Genomic DNA, 27,415 nt, shown 5'->3' on the forward strand with positions numbered 1-27,415 from the left:
ACCATTCTGCATTGGTAATTGATGCCAAATTGGCCTTATGTGTGAATGTGTTGACATTGTGTTGTCTATGTGATACAGTGAAATTATATTTCTGTCTTGTTCATAATGTTTTGTACATAGACTCCGCTCACATCTTAAAGGACCAAGCACAGATCATTGTGATTTAATTTGTTAAAAGAGATAAAGAATACATTGCTGGACAGTTTGTGCATGCAGTGGTAGTGTTTCTGTGTAAACTAAGCAACATTAGTCAAGGTGGGCCACATGAATTTCAGGACTGGGCTCTGTGGCCGCTGTGAACTTGTGGTCGTGTGCATTAAAATTCTCAAGTCATGCAAATGTAGTGACTGTATGTATCAACCCCCGTGGATCCGTCCTGAAACAGCCCTGTGAACACCAGCCCAAAGACACGGGCGCTATCTCTGATTTGTGCCAGTTGATTTGGCCTGAAATCCCAGAAAAACCCTCAACAATCAAATGCTCTGATTGACACTGTGAGGGTTCCATACACAGGGTGAAGAGCAATGCGGCACAAGGGACCACCATGCCTTACGAGACAAGAAGATGCAGAGGACGCAAGAACAGGAGACAAGGCATTTATGACAGGCATTAAGACAACGAATCGACAAGGACAAAGGGAAGCACAGAGGCGTATATACACACAGGGAAGGCAGGGGCAATTGAACACAGGTGGAACACATGAGGACTGGTGCAGGCAATCAAAAAGACAGGAAGTGAAGAAAGAAAACACACTAGGAGCAGGGCCTACAAAATAAAACAGGAAACAGAATACAGGGAGTAGGAAAACCGGAGACACAGAAACAACAACACATACAAACACAAGGATATACATGAAACACAAAGGAGGTAATAATAAACTATACGTTCACTTCAAGAAGAGGCGGAAAATTAAACACTCAGGCCGGGTTTACACCGGACGTTGAAGCGACGCGTAAGCGCAGTGCCAAGCCTTAAATAACAGCTGGCTTCCATCCACTCCCATGTTAATCCTCTGTGCGGGTCCCACCAGAGGCTGAAGTGCAGCGCTGCGCCAAGGCTGCCTAGCGCCGAGCAGCGATCGTTTAGGCGTCGAGTCTATTTCTTGCGCTTGACGCGAGCGTATCGCGCCAGGAAACACACTGAAAAATGATTTTAAATGATATTGATGACATATTTTATTTGATATAAATTATCAAATATGCATCCCATAGTTTGTATTCCCCTTCTTTTGTCCTGGAGATTTAATTTTCCCAATTTTCCCAATCACATTATTAAATGTCCCCCTCTGCCCCTCGACTACAGACACACAAGCAGTCATAAAGATAAAAAGAGAGGGGGGGGGGGGGGGGTGTCTACGTACTCTCCCCATAGCCTTGAGTGGAGAATACGTAATTTACCCTCGACACCCGACATTAAACGGAGCAAACAGCGGAGAAGTTATTGAAGATGGATGACATTAAATTAATAATTGAAGTGGAGAAGTACAGTGAGTTGTATGATCCTCGGCACATGTTGTAGAAATACAACCCCAAAAAGGACAAATGCTGGGACGCTGTTGCAGTTGGAGCAACAAGTGACTATATGTTTTTATACTACTGGGTCAACAGGTGATATTATAAGCGCTGCCCGGCACTTCAGCGTCCAGTGTGACCAGCCAAGCACCGGTGCGCTAGGGATTAGCGCTTACGAGTCGCTTCAGCGTCCAGTGTAAACCCGGCGTTAGAAGACAAAACCGTGATAATGTTTTGATAGTGGCAGCTGTCCCTTTGCTAGTGCTCTGTGTAAACCACTTTCAGAGTAGGTGTTACTTGCAATATTGATCTAATCTACCAGAGTAACTTCCGGAAGTACATTTTCCATTAAAACGTCTGAAGACCTAGTTGATTTTCTTACTGTTAAATCGTCCACCCTATCATCATTGATATACGGGATTAAGAAGGTGGCCTTTTTTTATTTATTTTGTACAATTGTCCCACAAGCAGTTTGTCTGATTTCTATCCACCTTCATATAATGCTCGTGTCCCTTAATTTTAATTGTAATTTAGCTCTTTCATTTTTTGTTTTGTCACCCTATCCATAACCTTTTTAATCAATCAATCATCAATCAATCACCTTGTATGTCAGAGATCTATTGTGAATGATCCCACCCATTCATTACTCTGAATCGTCTCACACTGCTCAGAGTATCTGTTAAATCAATATTATAATCAAGAGAAGTCTTCACTGCATTCTTAAATGTGGGATCCAGCAGCAGCAGTGCTTTTATTCTCATCCTCTTACCTTCCACTTGACTTTATTACTGTGCCTGCCTCCACCAGAGCATGTTCCGACAGATATTACAATGATCTTACAATCCACCACCTCCTCAATCATTTCTCTGGATACCGGGAAATAGTCAATCCTTGAGAATGATTTATGCATCGTTGAAGCGAAGGAATACTCTTTTTCATGTCTCCATATGTCGACCAGACCAAGGTCTTTCATCATCAACTATAAAGCTAATCATTCCCTTGGCGCGGCTTTATGATGCGTTGTTCGATCTAATTGGGCGCCTTGCACCTGATTAAAGTCCCCAGGAATCAACATCTGGCCCTCTTCAATTTCTTATTCCCATTGTCTTCAAAAGCATTTAATTAAATGTTCTTTGTTTGGAAAATGTATGTATATGTTAACATTTACTCCCTGCCCTTCTCATCCCTTTGTGGTTAAGTACAACTAAATTCATTATCTTATGCACTAATACTGCCTTCCCATTCTCTTTCCTAGAAGATCGCTTGTGGATTACCTGCTCTACCCGGACTCCCTTAAAAGATTCTGCTTCCTTGTCAAGGTGTTATCTGTGACCTGTGAGATCTCTAACAACTCATCTGGGTTACATCAATGTTGCACATAAACATGTTTATACATTTAGCCATTAGACTACACAACAATATCTACTCATCCCTGAACTTTTAGTTCTATGAAAGGATCTCCTCGGCCACTTACCACTTAGGGGTGCAACAACAGATCCCTCCAGAACCTGTTGTGGTCTTGACTGGCAGGGTGCACTGCATACATACCTCAACATTGATGTTCCAAGCTCAGGTGTGCATTTTTTTCTTGGCCTCTGATCAAGTCTGTGCATCATATGATGATTTGCTATGGCGCACCACCGTCTTCTGTTGATAAATGTCAGTTACAACTTTAGTTTTTGGTGCAGAGAAATGGTAGGAGATGGTAAGATAACGATGAAGCAATGAGGGATTACTCAGTAACTACTTTTATACCTTGAGGTGCACAATAAAATTAGGTACCGGAGAGGTTATTTAATTATGCAGTACAGGAGTACAGGGTAAGTAATCAGATGGATATTTCACTTTAGAATGTCCAAAAAGTCAACATAGTCATAAGTAATCCATCAGTGGTTATGTGCTCATCTGTAGGTTAAGGATGAACTATTTATTATCTCATGACTAATCAATATAGTGTCATCTCATCATTATCCATTTCATAGCCCTGTTGCAGAGTCAGGGCCTTATCGACGACTTGACAACTGTGAGGTCATTCCTGAATTATTTAACTATAGTTCCTCAGTTACTACACACAATGTATGTACTGCATCGTAAAGTGCTATCAAGCAAATAGCCCCGATTTTGGCACGAGAGGTTGTCCACAACAATGTGGTTTACACCTATACCAGAAGAACCAGAGCTACTGAGCATCAGTCCGAGCTGATGGATTTAATAACAAGTAGCAATAAACATACAGTAGGTACGTACAGAAATCTCCAGCGAATCACAGCCAGGCTCCACAGCACCTCCCTCAGTGGCTAATAAGCCCTCGAGCTGTGGAGGAAGTCTAAATGAGATGCATGTACACACCTAAACATTATCAAACACATCTTCGTCTTTCAGCCAGCCAGTACAGCAGGTTCTACCGTTCCCTCAGCGGCTGGTATCCCTGTTGACAACCCTCCGTGTTCGAGTTCCCCATGGGCGAATACTTCCAAAGGGGAAGGCACATCGGAAGCAGCTTCCCTCATGCCGTCTCTAGGAAGCTTTCCTGAAAAGGTGAGACGTCGAATGCAAGATGGGTGATGTGGGGGTTTGGGACTGTTATAAAAAGCCCGAAACACCCAATCAAACTCGTGGCTCCCTCCCCAGAGCCTGTCGATCTCCACATTTATCAGAGACAACAAAGCAATTCCCGCTGGAGAGCGGCCATTTCTGACTGCCTGCATGCATGCACAGTATCTCCTGCTTCCCCTCACTCACTCACTCACACAAACACAGACACATCTTCCATCCTCTATGATGTAATGAACCCGCAAGGCTTCTCCCTTTTTTCCTCTCATCACTCTCAGATCTTCTCTTTTTCATCTTCACTTTTCACTCATTTTAAGAGAGGAAGTTTTTAAGAGTCTGCCCCACCCACACTCCAACCTCCAGCCCGTTCGTCTCTAAACACAAAGTTTTGACTACATGCCACGCCTACTCTCTGGATGGGGCGTATTCCCCCGCCTCACTCTTTCCAAGTAATTGCCCTGTTTTTCAGCAACTACGGATTCCTGCGCCACCCCAGTGCAGTGCTTTCATTTGCGGGTAAATAGGTTTTCTGCTGAGTTTAAAGGCTCCTGGGCCCATTGGGGGATCCAGCTTTGGGGAAATACTCTGAGCCTGAGAGAAATCATTAGGCGAGGGATGGGAAAGGGGGGGGGGGGCTGCGCTTCATGATGCAAACAAGCAGTCAGCACTGACCTCACAAGCTTGTCTGACAACAACTCGCACAACTGGATTTATTTTTAGTTCGAAGTGGTGAGCTACTTTTTCAGCGGCTGTACGGAGTGTTGGTGGTTGGGTTTGCCACATCCCTATTAGCTATGCCACTTTTCCTTTTTTGGTTTGTATGAGAGTTAATCCAGGCTGACATTTAGTGAAGGATCATAACTTCTGTTTACATTTTTCCAGCTCTTAGAGAGCTTCAGCTGTCGGAAGTATTTCTTAAGTACATACCACTGAGGGAATGTTTTCATTTAAAACCTAATAGTTACGTATAGACAGGACTTAACACATGAACAGTTTCTTTAAAATGTCTTTCTGAAAAGCTGAAACGGAGCAAAACAAGAGTTTCCCCTCAATATTCTTTACATTCCATATAAGCTATATAGCATACAAAATGCAATGTAAGAACTACTTTGCTCAAATACAAGACACAAGACAGAATCCTGGACACAATTTTAATAGAATTGATTCTGCCCATAAGGGATAAAGTAGTCCCATAACCAACTTTAGAAAATTATTTTCATGGACAGTGAGTGGAGGGAGAGTAATATTAGCACCTAAACAACAGAAACAATTGTGAACCAATTGAAATGGTAGAGTTTCTGATGGAATCTGCTTGGCAAGGAAACACTTAATAAAAGGGAGCCACCTCCTTTTACTGATGTTTACCTTATAGCCCAAGGATGATCGAAAGGTTTTCAAGATTTGTAAGATATCTTCTTCACAATTACCTGGGTCTGTGATATATAGCGAAAGGTCATCAGCATAGAGAGATGTTCCAGTCCAGCTCTATACCAGTGGAGAGTATGGGGCATTAGAGAACATTGGAAAGAGGCTCTATCGCAAAAACAAATGGGTTTCGCTATCAGGGGGAAGTGGTCAGATCAGAAGAGTTAGTTGTTGATGAGTAGAGATGGAGTGTAGAAAGGTTATATATCGACGATATATCCATTTAAGCACCTTAGGAGTTTCCAGGAGAAAGAACCATTTTTACAAATTTTCAAATGTAAGACAGATGAGCAGACATTTCAACTCATCCGTCAAAGAAGACCAATCTGTTCCTCTCTGGGACTCATTTGGATTAACCATTGATCAACCTTCAGTTAGTGGCTTATTTCCCTCTTACCTCAGGACTGATACTTGTTACCATTCTCCTACCACTGGGCCATAACAAGTCATATTCAGATATGGACTCCGGACACATATGACGAACAACGCAGTACATTCTCTGCTCAGATACGTTCACAACAACAGAAAAATCTCTCAAGCATTTAGGTGAAGGGTGGTGCAGCATTCAGACATAACTCTCCAAGTCCGGTAGTAACTTCTACATGTATAAATCACTTAATCCTGAGATATTGTTTGTGAGTTTAGTTTTAGTTTTGTTTTGCTTCTGTCGTGTGTTAGAAACATCATCAACATGCCCTCCCGCTCTCAGTGAATCCTGCGGATAATCTCCTGCTGTATTCTAATATGGGTTTATTTGGACATTATCAAGAGTTTTATGAGTGGGCTTGCAGGAAAAGCTCCGATAAAGGTCTGGAGCCTCCGACTCTAACATTTGCATTTTTACATAAAGCCTCCCCGGATTATTTAAGGAGATTTATCCGGAGTTCAGTGAAGGTCTGACAGCAGCCTCAATGAATCCATCAAACTTACTACGTAGAGTGCAGTCTACATTGTCTTGCTGACGAAACTGCTGTAAGGTTTCGAATAAGCATTGCATCTCTCTAACCCTTTGATTATTTACTCCCTCAAGCACATGACACTGTGGTGTGTGTGTGTCTCCTTCCCTCGATCCCCCTATTGTCTCCCCTCCCTCCTCTCTTTTGACTCTACCTCTTACTCTGTGCTGGACAATTGGCCGTCCTGGGACGTCTCTCTCTCTCTCTCCTGACTGCCGGTGCTTCTTTCCTGATGTTCTATTTCTCTCTCTCTCTCCCTCGCTCTATGTTTGTTTCCTTCTCCGAAACATGTAAATGATTTGCAAGGTTTTACCTCTTTTCCATATCCAGGTCCTATCCCATGATGGAGAGAGGGTTGTGTAGCTCAGGTCCATTTTCTCTCTTAGTATTTCAAAGTCAACATCTTCCCATGTTATATTCATTAAGGTTTATGATCTACTATATCACCGCGTTTGTCAATTGTTTGCTGTTATGCTGCCATTACACAACATTTCTCTTTTACCACTCTGTACCCTCCAGGCCAACTCTGCCTTTCCATCCACATACGTTCACCGGTTTCCTGTAATCCCTTCATTAGCAAGGACACCATAACACGCAAAACAGTGAGAGATAATATGATGATTTAAATTACCAGGTTGCATCTGATATTGTCTGATTGAGAAGTGTAGAAATTCTCCAGTTTAAAGGAGTGGCTCTTTTCGTCTGTATGGCTCCCCTGATTCCAATATAATGCCTTCATCCAAACTGCGACTCATGGAAATGTGTAATTATTAGGATGTGGGAGCAAACCCATAAAAAGTAATTACATCATTTGAATTGAAGCATTTTTCAGCTCAGAAACAAGTCCAAATGAGCCAATTAATGGAATAAATGAAATATACTGCTAATTAGTAATATAACTATTCTGTGATTATTTCCTTCACTGCTTCATCCACAACAGATAAGCTTCACGAAAAAGGAAACGCAGATAAAGCTGGGTTAAATTTGAGTAAAAATAAACTGTGTCTTCCCCTGAAATGAAATCACTCCTGTTTCAGGATGTGTTCACCATCAAACTAAATATTTGAGGAACCGGCCATCCTGTTGTTGCATTATTAATGAGTTTGTTACTCAATGACTTGGCTGTTTTCATCATATTGTTTAGTAGCTACCTAAAATTCACAAAATTCACCTTTTTTATGCAGGACTCCCACAAAGGCTGTGAATGCGGTGACATCATTCTTTGCTGAACTGCATTGTGGTCTTGTTGCCTCACGTTACTCGTACTACATGCGGTAGTAAGAGAGCAGCATCTTTTAATACAGCAGCGAAGGCACCAGCCAATCAAACCGTGTTAAGACAAGTACTTAAGCACAGGCACAGGGTCAGCCAATAAATTGTGTAAATGCAAATACAGGCACTTCCTGACATCAACTGTCAAAATAAGCCTGTGAAGAGGAGGCGGAGGCAGCTGGTGAACTTGATATATGTTCATCTGGTTGTGGATTTTATCTCCCTGTACTTCTCAGCCAGACCTCTTATTGCATTGACAGCTGGCACGGCACGATATGTTGTGTATAATATTACGATTGTTGTGCTGATGACAAATGCACAAAGTGGTGGGCATGCTGACTGAACCCTGTTTGAGTTACGTGTGTCCCGCACTTGCTTTTCATTTCAGCGCACATTTGACCACATGTCGCTTATTTTTACTGCGTACCACCTACGGTTCACAGCACAAAAGACAGTGTTAATGATCTTCACCACAGTTTCAGTGTCTATCAGCTGCAGACGCACCAAAGGTGGCCCTGGCGTTACGTATAAGCATTTTTTAACTACCACTTAGTGTTAATTATTAAAATATTACAATAAACATTGTCAGTTGTTTTATATGTAATGATTCAATACATTTTTTTTAAACATGTGAAATAATGTAACTGTCAATCACTGATTAAATTTGATGACTGGTGAATCATGAAAGCTACAATAGATACATCAGAGGCAGGAATACTATGAGAATATTATCAGTAGCACCACATTCTCTTTGCAAAGAATGGAATGAATAAAAAGAGATTGGCTTTGAAAATAAACAAAATCTCTGGAGAATAAACCAATAATATTGGGATAAAAGAGGTTTTCTAGTCCCATTGCTTCATCCCCAGTGTTGATAGTCAGGCTGCAGTGTCATGCAGGTTTTTTTCAAGGTTTTTACCAGTCGTCTGTACCTCCACAGTTCAAATCAGTTTTTTAATTTGAAATAGATAAGGCATTTAAGGGACAGCCACCTGTTTTACATAATCTTTGGCCCTGAGGGAGTCAATTTCTGGTTTTAAAGAGTTTAACATTACTGTTTGTAATGAATGGTCCATATTCTTACTTAATATTCAATATCATCAACTACCCAGGGGAAGACAGGCCAACACGTTTGTCTGGTTCTGATGATAACATATATAAGATTATAACAATAATTTTGAGTAAACCTTTACTATTTGTTTGTATCACTTTTCCGCATACTAGCATACTTAAAGGAAACATTCTCTTTTACAAGCCAAATTACAGCATTTAAAATCATATTTATCATATTTCATATTACATCTTATCTCCCGAAAGATGCTCTGCCTATAGGTGGGCAGAAGCACGATTGAGGAGTGATTTGATTTGATGAACGGGAGGGCGGAGAGGGAGTGGGACAGCATTGTGGAAGGTTGACTAGCAGTGGTTCAGGATACCAAAAGCAGCCCCATGGTGCAAGGTTTCTATGTTGCTGATTGACCTGTACAGCTCAATGAGTCATGTTGTGCAACGCTTTTGCAACAATAGCCATGAAGGTGAGGCACTCCAGGTATATGGAGCTTACATGTTTGAGGGTATGAACATCCCTGAGGTCTCACCAAGTAGGATATGGTGCTTTGTGGTTTCTTTCCCAGTGAGCAAGGGAACCCAGTGGAGCAATTGGATTAAGTGGTCATTAAATCTCATATGTCCAACAATGTATCTATGTTATATCCAAATTAGCTGCCTAATTTTGGGGTGAAAATATGGGAGTTTTTTTTTTAAAGAAATAGGCTATAAACAAAAAGCTGCAAGCTCAAAAAAACATGACCCTCTTGTGCTATCTTTAACCCCAACCCTGAACAATTACAATGGGCCCCACACAGACACTGCTTTATTGTTAGACGGTCACAAGTGAAAACTACATTTTAAAGTATTATAGTCAACAGGAACAAATTACATAAACAGGAGTTCAGACATCCCGCCGCTCCTTCACCCTTCAAAAGGTGGGAGCTGACATGGTTTGGGCATCTAGTCAGGATGCCCCCTGGGCGCTTTCCATTTGAGGTTTACCGGGTAAACCCAACTGGGAGGAGACCCCGAGGCAGACCCAGAACTCACTTGAGGGACTACATATCCCATCTGGCCTGGGAACGCCTCAGGATCCCCCAGGAAGAGTTGGAACGCGTGGCGGGGGGGGGGGGGGGGGGGCGGGGGGGGGGGGGTGGGGATGGATGGATGTCTGGGACACACTACTTGGCAGTCTACTCTCCACGACTTGAACCCGGATGAGAGGAATATAATGGACAGATAGATTATCATTTCAGAAATATATATATATTCTGCAGGATATGCCTTGGGTTTGTGACTTGATATATATTATAACATAGTTATATGTTAACTTATAAATGGAATGAGTCTGTTGACTCATTCCATTTATAAGTTGAGTGGGAAGGTATAGAGTTTGCAGCTATAACAGTGGACCGTCAGTATCTTTTGGTTATATTGAGAGGGAAAATAACCCTTTAAATGTTCTTCTGCCCCACCTCCCTCCATGTTTTTCTTGGAAAAGTATGCGGCACCTTTGTGTGGTTATTTGGAGCCAGATTTAAAAGACACTGAGGACAAAGAGGGTCTTCAGTGGTGTGTTATAATATCCTGGAGCTTTTCTGCAGCCCCCCAGACCTTGTCTGTCTGATGCTTGATCGACAGCTCTTGAGTGAGTTAGTGTCCCTGACCATCAATTAGCAGCAGACCTCACTGTCACACATAAAAAACCCTGCCATCCTGTGCTTTCAGTAATTGCGGGCATGACAATTTATCATTATCCATGAAAACCGCTGGGTTTTGCAAACACATTGCTGTTTTGATGGTCCTCCATCACTTGAGTGTCACTTAATATTGTGCAGCTGTTTGTTACCATGGGATTATTTTTTCCTTTCCCAAGGCCAAATGGTCATTTTGCTTTAATGAGCTCACCGTTCTATGAAACACAAAGCAGCAAAGGAGTGTGAAGTGCAAGGTTCTAAATGCTGATAGAGAGTTTTTAACCAAGGCTACTAAAGGCACACAATGAACAATTACAGCTAATTGCTTTTGAACATCGCTAAAAAACACTCTCCTCTTTCATTTGCACTCTGTTTGTGTTTTGGGATTTTGTTTTTGTCTGGAATGTAATGTCCCTGACAAAGCTCTATCACTTCTACAGCCTCAGGTTTACAAATCAACAAATCTGTGACAGTTACACATTTAAAGCCTTCATGCTTTTCTTGACAACAGATACTTTACTCTGAGGAGTTCTCATTCAAACACAGAAACAAACACATGAGAGTTTCTGTTACTTAAATCTAACTGATACAAAGATGTACTTGGGAACAGCCCAGAAACACATCTGAAGTGTCAACACTTGACGCCATGATTACAATTTAACAAAAACATTGTTAATTACATCTGAGAAGTTAAGTGAAGTGCTGGCGGGGAAGCATTGATACATAAATGAAGCCTTTGCCCCCCTTCAGCAAAGACAGATAATGGGATTCCACATCAATAAACACTTAAAGAGATTGTGTTCACATCTCGTGTGGGCATCCTGCAGGAAAAAGTGCTATTTGACAGAATTATTTCCCCTGTAGTCACTTAGGAGATTTCTGTCCAACAGTGCTCCTATTTATTTTGATGTGACTTTTATTTGTTTTGGGTTTTTTTTCTTTTAAAGCCAAATCATTTGATATCTCTTGGTCTTGAAACCTTGTTTCATATAACATCTTCCAGCTAAGATAGCCTTGCCTCCTATCTCTTGAATAATTCATGGTTTACAATCCAATACTATTGGATTGGGGAGAGTTGAATTCAAAAGTTGAATTACAAAACATCACATTCTTTCATCTCATGAAGTTTTTTTTTTACAAAGTGCATAGGTCAATTATGAGTCCTCTGGCAATAGCTGATATGAATAATACACCAGAGGGCTCCAGAACCTTGGGAGAGTTCCTCCACTTGTGTAGATTATTGACGCTTTTACTTTTTTTCTTCCTATCCTCAGGTAAAAAAAAGGACCCTTTGTCTGTGGTCTCCTGCACTGTTCATTGCTCCATCGCCTCGAGGCAAAAGAAGCCTAATTTGCACCGATCTGTTATGGGGCCAATTATTATAATACCAAATGTAGTGGAAACACAATAAAATTGAAAACAATAAAGAATGGGCCTACCAGTATCGTGCATTTTAATAATCAACTCATTAAAGATGCATTTTATCTGTTCAGCAATTTGCTACAGTTTTGCTTCACTCTCTTTAGACTCTGCCAGAATACCTGCAGAGCCTGGACATCCTGCTCCTGGTCTGTAGAAGGCTGCTGAGAGGTGATCACTTCTGCCTCAGTATAAATCCACGTGAAAAATTGCATGAAGACAGGAATTCATACACCATGAAACTGATGAGTGTGAACTTTAATTAAATCTAATTAAAATACATATTCAACTCGTGACTTAATCTTCACCTCTTCTTCTATGGATAATGACTGAGGGATCATATTACATTGTCACATGAAGTTATTGTCGCAGCGTAATGACTTCCTCATCTAATTCTTTATTTCATATGTGAAATGTACCTCTTCGTGTGATCTCTTCATGGTCTTGCCAAACATTTTTTTTAATTAGCCATGCTTTGTCTCACATAGTCAGATCTATCTCCTCAGTGCTGTGTCATAGCAAGAGAAAGGTCTGGCTGCACCCATATTGTTCAGCTCAGGGGGGAACTAAGCACTTTTGCTTTATTTAAAAAAAAACAAAAAAGACAACCACCATCATCATGGCCGACAAAAAGCCCAAGATGACCAATTGCAGGCTTATTCCACAGTCTACATGCAGTCAGTCATACTAGTTATGTCTTAAAAATTCTAAGAACAATCTAACAAGGTTGGTATCTTAATATTTCCTTTGACAATTAAGCAAGATAATGTGTACAAAAAGGGTAAATATATAGTTAATAATGATGCATTGTAAAGTAGTGCTTTTCCCTTTATACTGATTGTATAATGTCATGTATTATTTCTAAAAATAATTTAATTCAAATAATTATTTTGCTTAAGGTTGATTGGATAGATTTAACATCACATGCTGAACTGTAATGTTTATTGATGTTACATTTACACTGTGGCTTCAAAACATTGATTGATTGATTAGGATTTATAAGATGAAGCGTAAAATTACTTTGTGGGGCAGAGACAGGGAGGACCTCGACGCAGACAAGCAGTTAGAGGAGCGGAACAAAAATAGGTAAGACCACCCCACCATCTCTTTGAGCAATACCTCCCAGACAGAGCAGAGACACAAAGGACGACCCTCCCGAGTTCAACAGAAGAACTCAGGGCTGTAAAATGGCAAAGCAGGAGATTTCGGCAGCCTCAAATCCAGGGAGGCAAACAAGGATGTTTGGAAGAGTTTCTGGGGAGGGATGCAACAAATGGGGTGAGGATGAACACACTTGAGGGAAGCATTGAAGCTAGAAACATTTAAATCCATTGTAAAGACTCTATGGTGACTAAAATCAGCAGGAGGACAGCAGGAAAGCAAGCAGGAGATCCAGGACAGGCAGAAGAGTGGAGAACAGGTCCATCAGCCATATGCAGGAGTCCAGAGGAAATGGGTGGCAGCTGGAATTCTCGATCTCCATCAGGCCTAAAGTGGACAGCTGAAGACCACAGCAGGTGGAAACCAGAAAGCTTGGTGGAGGCTGGTAGCTGGAGGGCAGGAAAGGATGAATATTGGAAACCTTGCATTGGGCTTGGTGTTTGCGAGTACGGCCACCTCAGTTTTGATTATGGTTCAGCCAGGAGGTTAGCAAGTGTGATTCTAGCCGGCTTGAAAGTAGACTGGAGACTAGTTGTTTTCAGACATGAACTCTGGACAATGTCCAACAATAGGGTTCCCCTTTGGAGAAGGTCTCATTCGGACAATTCGGACAATATCCACATTTTTTTCTTGGGGCCTGGCAGCAGAAGCTCTGGGGAATGTCAGCAGCCTCTCATTTGAACATTTGCATCCTATTATATAGCCCTTCTGGATAATGTCAGGAGTATATTTGGAGTTCAGTGCATGTCTGAAAGCAGCTCATAAACTAAACTTAACTGGAATCCAGACTGGAGGCTAGCAGGGTGGCCGATTGGCCGATAGCAGGTGCTAGATTGACGTCGGATGCTCCACTGTTGCTGGACACTAAGATGATGCAACTGTTAAACACGTTGGAGGTTAGCAGGCCAGATGCTAGCCAACTGGGAACAGGAGCTGGCCAATTCCTTTAAGAACCAGTGGTAGGTGACAGGTGGCTAGTGTCCAGGAGGATCACTAGTTCAGGAGCAGATAGGAGGCTAGCCGATGTGTGTGCTGCTGAGGTAACTAATGATGGGTGGCGAGTGACGACATCTGGTGGTGGTCACATCCAGTGACCTCTGGTGGACATCTGTCCACTGAGACAGGAAGTGGGACAAAACGTAGTAATTATCATTGTAATCACTACATGTTGTCTAAGATCGTGAACAAATGTAAATTAGTATGTCCCTATATACCCTTGGGGGGTCACATTGGAAGGAATGTTCCCGAGAAAAGCTTCAATAAATGGACTTTGAGCATCTGAAAATGTTAGAGCCGGGAAAGAGCAAAGCAACGTAGTCTAAAACAGTTCAAATGTCATTAGTTGTTTATCCAAATAAACAAACAAACACCTACACATCTCAACCAAGATTTTCAATCACAATATGTTTCACAGTACCTTTTATAGAGAAACCCCTGATTGGTCATTGACCCCTGGAGTTTGTGTTTTTGCCACTCAAACCACTGTCCAGATGTGAATTCAATAAAGTTACTAATAGTTAATAATATAAATGGTCAATGGTGAGAAACAATTGGTAACTACTGCAGACCCTCTCAGACGTGTCCTGTCCTGCAGCAGGACTTGGCCTCTATCAGCACTAGATGTCAGTGTTCTCGCTGCTCTGAGGAGCTGCAGGCAACATGAACTGCAGCCTGGGATACGCTGCAGAAAAGAAATGCATCTTTTTTTTTTTCACTTGAAAGTCCTCAGTCCTCGTGGATTTCATTCTGTAGCCTCCTGCGTCACAGCCTGATTACTGAGGGCATCACTTTTATCTTTAATGAGCTACAAAGTGCTTGAGCTGCACTTCCTTCTGGAGCCAGTCTCACACAGCTCACCGGCTCACACCACTGGCTGCCAGGAACGTTGTATCTTTCCTCAAGGTTTCCTCAAATAGATAAATAAATAAAAGATACAACTTTACAAGTCCACAGGAAAAAATCTGTTGAAGGTCTAGGAATGAGTCAGAAAAAATAACCAAAAAGAGAACCGAGAAAACACGATTGACCAAAAGTTCACTCAACTGTTTTGTCTTATAAAATAAAAAAACATGTATATGACTAATAGTTACATTTAGGAGCCTGAGTGAAAAAGGGATGCTGGATCACAAGAATTCCAGGGGGCTTTAAACCTCCTGGGAGACCATGTGTCAACCGGTTTGTGCAAATTTAATTGGATATTTGTTCAGGTCTATGTACGACTCATTATTGTGCTTGTTTGTTTAGTCCCATATTATATGTTGAATCAGATCACCACCTCTAGCAAAACTTGTATAAAAAGTGATGCAATATCGCGGACCAGGAGCTCATTTTGCCCCCAATAATAGAAGAATCCACTGGTAAAAGTGACATATTTTCATACTTGAAATATATTTTAAACATTAAAATAGAATCGACCACACAGATAAATTATTTGTTAAAATTATAAGGCTTAAAAGAAAATACCTATTCATCACAAAGTCTGCAATTTTTGGAATTCATTTCTGAGCAACTGGGTTTGAAGGAAAAATAATTAAACTTGTTCCAATTTTCTATTCAACACAATGAAAGATTTTTTCATCAGTACATTTTCCTATTTTAATATTAGGAGATAAATGTTACTATGACAATTTTCACTTGGTGACCCTCGTGTTGTTCTTGGGTCAGATTGACCCCGAGTGTGTGTGTGTGTGTGTGTGTGTGTGTGTGTGTGTGTGTGTGTGTGTGCATGCTGCTCACGTGTCTATTGCCCTATGTGTGCCTCCTAATATGCCGGGGGAAGCAAGGACAACACAAGGGGTCAAATCCTGTCTATTCATTTTTAAACCTCAAACGAAATCTCATTTACAATAGCCTTCTCAAAGTTTTCTTAGTCTTACTTATTGTTCATATTTGTAATGAAGTTGCTGACTGACAACATGGAAAGATGGATTGATCTATTTCTAATGATCAGGGACTAAATCGTGACAAATATAGACACTAAACTCAAAATCTTCACATTGAAACACAATTCCCAAAACTACTCAGAATAAAAGAACCCAGAATAAACACGTGTGAGATGAATTAAGCGGTGTTTCTCCTGATTGTAGAATAGTTGCTTAAACTAAAAAGTAAAATGGTATAAAATCTTAAAGTATTCTTCTCCCTTGATTTATTTGTATTGAATACACAATAAACTGTAATCCACGTCACTGTGTTCAGACTGCAAACCTGATGCTTGTCCTACCACTGAGAAGAATGAGGTCTTGCTCTTGTTATATCTCTGGGAATTTGCGCTTTTAATTACATAAAGAAGAGTTTTCACATTTGACTGTGGTGGTTTTAAGGGCAAATCCCATATGTTTTGACTAAACTCCTTCAAATCTTACTAAGAGGGAAAACAAAGGTAATGCAACATAGAGTGTGCTGTCTTTTACTTAAGCATTGGGGTCAGCAAAAAAAAGAGAGAGAAAGGTGTTTTTCTTTTGCCTTTTTCAGAATAAAACTGAAAAACAATTTTGTGACACCTCTGGTCCATCAAATCCTAAGTAGCTTCTCCTGAGCAGATGTGGTTTAATTTGGCACAAGCACTTCAAGAGAAAACCTAAAAAAATAAATTACAGTTATTAACCAGATTATTTTGGGGGAAGCATCCACACTTTTTTTTTGCGACATAAATCCTTTACAAACCCATTGCAATGAAACATAACATGTGGAGCAGATACAGTGCACTGTGAAATACGGCTCATATTATGGTGTAGTTACTACAACTAAGTAATACTGTTATTATACAGTCTGTGGTAGTTACTATGGTATCAGTGCGGCTCTGTGCAGCTGCGTCACAAAGTGGGCGGTCTTTCCTACTGTCAACACTGAGCGGCCAATCAGCGTGCTCGTGAACACTGCATCCCGGAAGCAGGAAGCAAAGTGAGAAAAGAGCGCCTGGATCAAAAATCGGAGACGTTACCTGAAGGAGGAGCAGCTGATCGCCTCAACACGCGAGGCAGAAACCACACGAAGACTCCTCATGTAAATACAAACCTCTTCTTACTCTAACGAAACTGCGCTGCTGGGAAAATAACGTTAATATGTTCACTTCTTCTGCGACGTCTCCTTTTATCGTCTATAATGACAGATTCGAGCGATACTGACTAAATAATACCTCCAGCTTTTATGTAGGCTAACAGTAACATAGTCGCTATAAATATAGAAACGTTTGGTGTACATATTTTTAATGTATTAATATGCTGGAGCTGCTTATCACAGAGTTTCACGAACCAAATACATATTTCAGTTATAATCAGTTGGTGTACACAATGTGTCATGAAACTCAGGGATACTGTTATTAGCTCAAGGAAACAAAATGCCTTAAGATCAAACTTCAAAGCTCCTGGGACTTCTCATCTGAGTTTTATAGTAAATGTATTTATTTGTAGCTTTATGTTTTTAGCTTGCTGCTTTGCACTGAGCACAAATTTATTTTCATAACAAAAAAAGGAAAGGCTTAACAAACCGGATCTGCAATTGTAAAAACAAGTTAAATCAGCCCATTAAAATATATATTTTTGCGATCAAAATCAACAGTCATTCCCTGGAAAATTACCATAATAACATTGTATGTCCTACTTGAGTGAATAAACAAACTGGACCTGCCACTTAATCAGCGACTGCACCAAAATGTCTTGGGTTCTCCCCAGGCCCCTTTACCCCATGTTTGATGGATCTTTTAAGTAGGTTTTGTGTAATCCTGCAAAACGAACAAATACATTTGGATATGTTGGTTTGTTTTCAGTGTATCGTGTAATGATCTTTTAAGCAAATCCAAACTAACAGCTTATTTAATGCAATGCCTTTCTGTAAACCTGGCCTGCTCTGCTTGCTTGTCTCTCTGCAGTGTCCTCGTCACCGTGACCATGAGTTCCCTAACTGGTCAATGCAGCACCATCCAGGAGCAGAGGGACCGCTGGGAGAGGAAACGCAGCCGAACAGCCAAAGAGTTGGTGAAGACGGAACAGATTTACTGCGAACAGTTGAAGCTGGTCACCACTGTACGTAATGTAGCAGTCATGAGCTATGGTTTGATTTGTAGTTCTGAGGTGCTACACACTGTCTGAACTAGGGCTGAACGATTTGGGGAAATAATCTAATTGCGATTTTTTTCCCCAATATTGCGATTGCGATTTAATATGCGATTTTTTTATTTGATCCAATTTTTTTTCCCCAACAAAACGTAATGAATGATTTAAATATGACCAACACAATATTAGATACATTTAGTGTTAAATAATATTTAAAATTATAGGTGTCTTACTGCTCCCAAGTCAGAAACATTTCACACAACTGAAACATAGAATTTGCCTCTACTATACTTTGAAAATATTTTGTAAAATCAAAGTAAATAAAGTTATAAATAAAAAACGGAGAAATGCACAGGCCACAAAGTCAAACAGTACAACTGCATGTATGAACAGTTTCCTGAAGTTAATGAAATGGTCCCACTCCTCAGACTGTGATTTTTAACCCTTTCGAACACAAGTCACGTAACAGACAGAGTGTGTGTGGAGCCACAACACAGCAGACATGAGGCGGTGTAAAGCCTTGAGCATCCCGTTCATGTCCGGGTGGTCGTGCAGCAGTACGGAGGCGCCGGGCCTCAGCAGGAACACCCCCATGCTGAACACCACCGTCTCGCAGATGTGCGTGTAGGTGACCGGGGGGCTCTGGAGCCCCGCCGCCCCGGCGCTCGGCTTGCTTTTCCGGGGAGGGATTTTCAGGTCCGCCGCCCGCAACGTGATCACCAGCGAGATAGTAGGGTCAGAAACCTCAATTCCGTGACCATTCTCTGGCAAATATGTTTTGACGACTGATTTGACATCTATACAACATTTATAAAAAATTTAGCCCCCATGTCCCTCGCAAAAATGTCGGCATTTTTCGCTAGAGGGCCTAATCCAAAATGGCAGCCGGCACTATCTTGTAAAGGTTACTTTTTTACCAGAGCACCTAGAATAATGTATGAATACATTTTTTGTGGCAAATTGACCATAAGGATTGTGATTCTGACATAATTTTAACATTTAGACATCATCTTGACCCCGAAATCCAAGATGGCCACCATCTGGTAGAGCGAAAACATAATTTTTGATACACAAATTAACTTTTTAACCAGAGCACCTAGAATAATGTATGAGGACACTTTTTGTGGTAAATTGACCATAAAGATTGTGATTCTGACATCATTTTGACATTTAGACATCCTGTTGACCCCTAAATCCAAGATGGCCACCATCCGGGAGAGCAAAAATGTAAAGTTTTATTCACAAATCAGCCCCCAGGTCTCCAGGAGATGGTTGATCTATGGCCTTTATACATTACTTATTATGGATGGACAAAAACAAAGAATATCAGAAATAAGTTTTATTTAATAACTGTAACTTAAGAAAGGAACGAAAAACACTTGAAACATGCCAATAACAAATTATTGTACCCCAATAATTTTACCTTTTGGTCATTAAAAAAAGACATACAATAGTAAATTACAGGATGCTTTCATGTTGGTAAATGCTACACATTATTCTAACAATGTAACTGGTGAATAATAAGGACATTGATATATTAGATTAGTCCAAATCTGAGCATTCTGCATCACTAGAATCTAAATCACCACTATCACAATCATACTCGCTCTCATCTTCCTCGCTGTCCCCCAACTGGCCTTGATACAGGTAGATGAGTTGGTAGAGCAGGTCGTGTGTAGTGGGCAGGGCGACAATGACCATCCAGCAACTCCCATCCATGTCCGATTGGCAAGGGGTGGTGCTTCAGGGAGGGATGGCGTACTAGATATGCCAAGTAGTTGGCACGGAGGCAAGTGTTGGCGTAATGACAACAGGTCTACTATAGCCTGACTCTCGCAGCACTGCTCTTATGTAAATGTACATTTTTCGGTGTTTTCTCGCTTAGATTTTTCGAAAGTTACTGAGAAATGCGGGCACAGGGTAAGCTACATATCCCCAACACCTACATGAAATTGGATGATTCATTTCCCTCTGCCAGAGCATTTAACATGCTGCTTTGTAGTGTTAGTAACAAGGAGCGTCTACAAAAATTGATATGCAGCTACCTGACTGACATTGCACAAACTGTTGATGCAGAGATTGTTTACTCTGTTGGCTCCCACTGTACTAACTTGTCAACCCAGTTACCGATGCAGAACTCATGCTTTAGTGGACCTGTTGTCATTGATTCTGCTGAGGAGGTGTTACAAGAGCTATTCAAGTTCACAAGACATGTCATCTATGGTGACCACAAGAGTAGCACCATGGCTGAGGCCCCTGCAGTCAACACTTGCCTCTGTGCCAACTACTTGGCATATCTAGTACGCTATCCCTCCCTGAAGCACCACCCCTTGTCAATCGGACATGGATGGGAGTTGCTGGATGGTCATTGTAGCCCTGTCCGCTACACACAACCTGCTCTTCCAACTCATTTACCTGCATCAAGGCCAGTTGAAGACAGCGAGGAAGATGAGAGCGAGTATGATTGTGATGAGAAGAAAAATGATGATGTGCAGAGTAGGCGATGGGATTCATCGGATAGTGGTGATTTAGATTCTAGTTAGGCAGAATGCTCTGATTTGGACTAATCTTATATATCAATGTCCTTATTATTCACCAGTTACATTGTTAGAATAATGTGTAGCATTTAACAACATGAAAGCATCCTGTAATTAACAATTTTATGTATTTTTTTAATGACCAAAAGGTAAAATGATTGGGGTGCAATGATTTCTTATTTGCATGTTTCAAGTGTTTTTCGTTCCTTTCTTAAGTTACAGTTATTAAATAAAACTTATTTCTGATATTCTTTGTTTTTGTCCTTCTATAATAAGTAATATATAAAGAACATACATCACCCATCTCCTGGAGACCTGGGGGCTGATTTGTGTATAACACTTTAGATTTTTGCTCTCCCGGATGGTGGCCATCTTGGATTTTGGGGTCAACAGGATGTCTTAATGTCAAAATGATGTCAGAATCACCATCTTTATCGTCAATTTACCACAAAAAGTGTCCTCATACATTATTTTAGGTGCTCTGGTTAAAAGTTAATTTGTGTATCAAAAATTACGTTTTCGCTCTACCCGATGGTGGCCATCTTCGATTTCGGGGTCAAGATGATGTCTAAATGGCAAAATTATGTCAGAATCACAATCCTTATGGTCAATTTACCCCAAAAAGTGTATTCATACATTATTCTAGGTGCTCTGGTAAAAAAGTAACCTTTACAAGATAGTGCCGGCTGCCATTTTGGATTCGGCCCTCTAGCGAAAAATGCCGACATTTTTGCGAGGGACATGGGGGCTAAATTTTTTATAAATGTTGTATAGATGTCAAATCAATCGTCAAAACATATTTGCCAGAGAATGGTCACGGAATTGACGTTCCTGACCCTACTAAGATGAGCTCGCTCTATGTTTGCGCCACGTAGGTGACGCAGGCATACTTCGCTGTCTTCTGGATCAGCGGAGTTGTGTTGTCCTGCGGCATTCTGGCTGCGGGTGCGGACGGCAGCCCGGTGCGCTACTCTCGTTCGCACGTTATAATCGCGCACGTTGCGATTAGGAAATCGCGTTTTTTCATATCGGGATTAAATCGCAAATGCAATTAATCGTTCAGCCCTAGTCTGAACTGAAATCCCCCAAGTATTAGTGACAGGAACCTTAAACTGACATACTTTACAGTGATGTGTATATTTGCTTTTATATACACTACACAGTGTTAGTTTTATACTTGTATTGAATATGAATTTCTTTTGGTAAACTTCTCCAAAACCACAGATTACCCTCAATCCAAGGGGAATTGCTGAAAGGTTTCATAACAGTGTAGCATTTAAAAGGTTTTATGAGTTTTAATTGAGGATTTTCTTTTTAAGTTCTATGGGGATTTATTTTCTATGTCCCTACTTTTCTTGGCATTACATTTTTAGTCCATTATGGGCTATTATGCTCCAATCAGAACATGATATCTATTTTATCTGTTTTTGTTTTTCTGTCAAATATCTGTAGATACACACCAATATATATAAAATACTGATCTGCCTTCCCCTGGCTGTGGCTACAAGAGACGGAGAGGACACACAGTCATACTTTACCCTCTGTGTCATATATCTGTAACATTAGGGGAATTTTTGGAAATGTTCTGATGAAAACAGACCAGGTAGAGTTAACAAATCCACTCAGTCTTAAAGGTGCAATGGGGTTATCTAATCAGTCTCCTAAAATCAGTCTCATAAAAACCTATAATTATTAATTTAGGTTTTTAATATCTTATAATGAACCTACTGAAATTTATGGTATAATCTACTTCAGGAATTGTCAAAGTCTGGGCACGAAAAGCGAGTCAGTCAGGACCCTGCCTACACCTTGTTTAATGAATGTAATATATTATGAGGTTTAACATTTTCTGTTTTAAAATAACATTTCTGATGATCAGTAAATTAGTGACACAGAATCTACACTGTATTTTGAGATTTTTTACAACAAAATCCTATCCCCAGAAGAATGCAGCTTATTTTTATATCATTGATATAGATTGTCATTGCGACATTAACTGTTGGAGAGAGTGCCAGGTTCACACATCAATGTCACATCAGAGAATTTGCAATCGGCTGCTAAATCTCAGGCATGGGATGTCTTATTTTCTCTAGTAGACAACTTCTTCAATCAGTGTAAATATAATTATAAGAATATTTTTGAGTCCGGAGCAAATGTGGACAAACTGGTCTGACCCATGTCTGCATCGGTTTCATGCCATTCCATCACAAGCGATGAGACATTTGAGTTGTAATCTCATCAGTGATCAATGTCTTTGTATAGCAGTAGCACCTTTCATGACTTCAGGCTCATGCATTGGATTCCATGGACACAATGCAATCTATCCACTAAGCTCAAAAGTTTTGGACTATATTGAACTCAAATGTATGTTTCTTATATATATATAAAACTTATATAAGTTAGTTGATTCAAAGTGATTTTGTTGTCTAGACCTCTGGCCTTAAACCCAAATGCAGATCTTTGAGTGGTAAGTTTTAGAACTCTTGATCCAGTTGACTAACTGTTGTACAGCCATACTGCTAATGTGTCACAATTATACAAAGTCTATGACACTGGTTTAGTGATGGCAGTAAGAGCACTCTGCTTGAGAGAGGATGGCCTCTGTTGAAGGAAAAAGAGTCCGTCTGCTGGACTGGAATGAAACAAGAATTGTTGTAGTCCTTGACAGCAGGCAAATTAGCACCCGGTCTTTACATGGTGAAGGAGACGCTGTTCTTTGAAAGAAAAGTAGCTGGGACTAAAAGTTCTGGCAACTTTAGGTCGAAACACGGCTTTAGTCAACTTTTAAAAAGTCTGTTTTACTAATATTTTTTCCTCAAAATATATTCACAGAAAGAATACAAAACCTCAATGTCAAACATTCTCAGCGCGAAAAGATTCTGCAAACAGGCGATTCTGAACAATGTGTTCCACTGCCACATTATGAAATGTTCTGTTCAGTATATATTTACAGACTCAAGGTGGAACTCATGGTAATCTTCCTCCCTGTAGAGAGAACCAACTTTTCCACACTGTAACCACAATAACTCCCTTCACCAGTTCACTCCTGGTAGGAGTCATTTTAGGCCTAATGCACATTTGAATTGCTAATCTCATTTTCACTTCAATTGACTTAGGACTTGCACAGCTGTTGGTGTATTGTGAACATTGTCGTGTAACTTGTCTCTGTGTTTGTTCTTCAATTGCACGACAAGTCCCTGTTGTTAGAAGTTATGGGTCTTGTATGTTTGGTGCAGTCCTGCTTAAAGGGATAGTTCACAGCAAAATTGAAACTCCCTCATCATCTACTTACCACAATGCCGATGAAGGCGTGTGTGAAGTGTTTGAGTCCACAAAACACTTCTGGAGTTTCAGGACTAAACTTTGTTGCAGAAGAATCCAATACAATTGAAGTTAGTGGTGACCTAGACTTCAGACGTATAACATGCCTCCATAGTGCTTGTGTGGTGTAATGTAAGTGTAAGTGTCTGCATATGTGTCTCCAAACCATGTTTTTAGGCTAAAATGACACTGGCAGTGTCTAAGCTAGCAGACGTAGCTACACGATGGTGTGTACAAGGGTCCATGAACGCATCTCATAGGAAGATATCAGCAGGCTTAAAACTTGGTGTGAATTATGCTTTGAGTCAAAAATGAATGTCGTGGCTTGCGGACACTTGGATGACACCACACGAGCAGTATGGAGGCATGTTACTCTAAGTGTTTTGTTGACTCAAACACTTCCCCCAACCCTCCATCGGCATAGTGGTGAGTAGATAATGAGTGAATTTTCATTTTTCTGTGAACTATCCCTTAAATATTACATTTTCTGGGAGAGTAATTAAAATGTCAGCAGTGAAAGCTACTCCTTATTCAAAGGAACGTTTTCATTCATTACTGGTAGAGCTCATCAGATTCAACCCGGTTCCAGTTTATTCATACAGATGCTGAGGAAACCTTTTTTCTCCTTCTCTTGTTTCTCACAGTACTTTGTGGAGATCCTGAAGGCCAAAGGAACCCTGAGGCCGGACATTAGAGAAAACATCTTCAGTTCAATTAAAGAAATTCATTCCGTAAACCAGTAAGTATCCTATGAATAATTTAAAGAATATCTGTGCTACAGAGTCAAGTCAAGCTACACTCTTGCATAAGTATAGTCCTTATCTTCACCATAAGTACAAGTCAGTTATGCTGTTCTCCACCATCGAGGTGTTCTCCTATCTGATGGATACATTACTGCATATCAGGCTGAATTACTCCAGGTGATATCACAAGCCGAGAGCATTATTGTTTACATTGAAAATTCATGAGCTTGTTACGTAGCCGACCTGCTGTTGAAAACGGTCGGCCGATTAGAACTCCGAGCTGATAGAAGCTGACTGCATGTCCAAAAGTGAATATTGATCTTGCACTGTTAAAGTAAAAAATCACCAAATGCACTTGAAAGACTTCAGAAAGTTTGGCTGAACAAATAAAAGGTTGACGTTTAAAGTTGATACCTGTGTAGAGGCCGAGGCGCTGGATTCAGTGACGGTATCCATGAATCGATAAAGAAGAAAAACAGAACTTATAGTAGGAGTGGGTGTTTAAGCGCTGATAACAAAATGTATATTTTAGTTTCAAAGGGGTATTTCAACTTTGATCATTCCTATGTCAAATATAACAATGTTTAGTTTTCTCTCAATATTATATTATATTTTAGCCCTTTCATAAAAAGACTTAGAAAGATGTTTTATCATAAAATTGGCTAGTAAATGATATGCACAGTACTTAAAGTGTTCTACTAATTGATGATTGTTCCACTTTTTGATATTCATTGCAACATACGTTGAAAAAACAAAAACTAATCAGTATTCTAGACCAAAGATTAGATATGATGACAACCCCAGACTATAGCAGGTCTGCCAGTTTATGGATTAAAGCAAGTTACATGTGCAACTATGGTTCGATTAACTCTAGACGACTGCTGGATATATTATGCTGACATTGCTGGCACATTATGTGTGTTTTCAAAGGAAGAGATGGAGGGATGTGTGGCTGCCTATTAGTGAAGTGTTTGTTAGTCTGTTGTAACTTTGACGTCTGAAGAAGCGGTCGCAATTGAATATCGATTGTATTGGATTCGGCTGCAGCACTGTTTACCCTAGAGACTCCAAAAGTGTTTTTTGGACTCAAACTCTTCACCCAACCCCTCCATCGGCATATTGGCAAATCGGTAATGAGTGAATTTAAATATGTCTGTGAACTATCCCTTAAAGTTCTTGTTAAATATTGTTTTTATCAACTTACAATTAAATCTACAGCACAAGTAGTTGTAGAAAGTGAAAGGATTAGAACACTTTCTGAATTCCCTATTGATTAAAATAAACCGTGTTGCAATGTAAAAAGTGACGGCTCTGGATTTGAGAAACCCATCAGGTTTGCAGTCTGCACCATGTGTCGTGGACAAATCCCACACAGCTCAGTATCAGACGGCATGACAAACTGCGGTATGAGAGCTTGGAATACCTTTGATTTTGAGAATTCCATTTCCAGACAGATAATGAGTTGTGTGGGTTCCCACAAGCTCACGTCTCCTGCAGACTGACGGGCTTTCTTGTTGAGAGTTCCACAATGAAGATTGAAGTATGAATTACACAGTCTCATGTATTGGATAAATGGTTCTGCACATCTCATACATCTTCATTATGAGTCCCTCAGTGAATCAATGGTGGAAACATAATGGCAAGCACTCCATTTAAAAAATGGTCCATGGAGACACAATGTGTTCGCGCCAGACTTATTTACCACTGTTAAGTGATTGATTATAGATTTTCCCATATTCTTTTCACTTTCTCTCACTCTGACATTTGGCATTCATTGAATATAGGTGTCACAGTGCCGAGAATAATTGATAGTAAGTGGTGATAATAAGCTCCCGTAGATGGATATGTGTTTGACTTTGTCGTCTATCTGTCACACGTAAAACATCAAGTCTTATATAGTGCAAGTCTTACTGCATTAAACAGGCTGATAATGATAAAAAATACATATTGCTTCTGCTTCTGCTTGCAAGCATACTGATACTCTGTATGGAGTTTGCAGTAGTTTGCAGCTCCAGATTATACTTAATCATATCATATTTAGTAGAAGACGTCTCCGATTCAGTTACATTTGATTTGTATTGCACCTAATCAAACACACAATATTCCAAGGTACTTTATATGTCTTTGACGAGACCTTACTGTATAGAGAAACCCAACAGTTTGTGTTGGCAAAAGTCTTCTTGTCTGTGTCTTTGCTCACAAAGGTCTCCCCGAATAGCTCCTCCATGGCCGACTTCTTTTGTGGACGAGCCTCTGAGTCTGGTCCTGTCGTTGTCGGTTCTGTGGCTTGACCCTGCAGAGAAAACGGCTCATCTATTAAACTAACTAGTTATTTATTTTCACATTTCATTGAACTACAATTGTGGCGATAATACTTTAATAAAAGCTATTATTATTCAACATAGACAGAAATTTTACATTATGAATAGAGATTTTTTAAACATTTATTAATCAAATTAAAACCGTGGGAAACAACATGCACATGAAAGGCTAAACAAGCAGGGCACAATATGACGGAGCTCCAAATGGATGTTGTGTGCTGTGTGGTTTCTGAAGAATCCAATACTGAGGTAATCTGCACTTTAATTGGCTGATTTTTTGCAGCAGGGCACCGATACCTGAAATGAGTTGTTGGTCCTCACGCACCAGCAAGGAACCACTTGCCAGTGTCAGAAACTCTGTGAGAACTGTGCTTTTCAACTCCACACAGTCCGGT

The 27,415-nt window shown here is 40.4% G+C and overlaps 1 protein-coding gene across 1 annotated transcript in view; it reads left to right on the forward strand.

Moving 5' to 3' along the window:
- Window positions 1-16,987: 16,987 nt before the first annotated feature.
- arhgef39 (Rho guanine nucleotide exchange factor (GEF) 39) overlaps window positions 16,988-27,415 on the forward strand; it is a 50,599-nt gene continuing 40,171 nt past the window's right edge. Inside the window, exons 1-3 of the mRNA XM_061075663.1 lie at window positions 16,988-17,049; window positions 17,915-18,068; window positions 24,601-24,695. Of these exons, the coding sequence (XP_060931646.1) occupies window positions 17,934-18,068; window positions 24,601-24,695 (230 nt within the window). The 5' untranslated portion in view covers window positions 16,988-17,049; window positions 17,915-17,933. The remainder of the gene's footprint in view (window positions 17,050-17,914; window positions 18,069-24,600; window positions 24,696-27,415) is intronic.

Source organism: Limanda limanda, chromosome 1, assembly GCF_963576545.1.
Source record: "Limanda limanda chromosome 1, fLimLim1.1, whole genome shotgun sequence".
Taxonomy (NCBI): Eukaryota; Metazoa; Chordata; class Actinopteri; order Pleuronectiformes; family Pleuronectidae; genus Limanda; species Limanda limanda.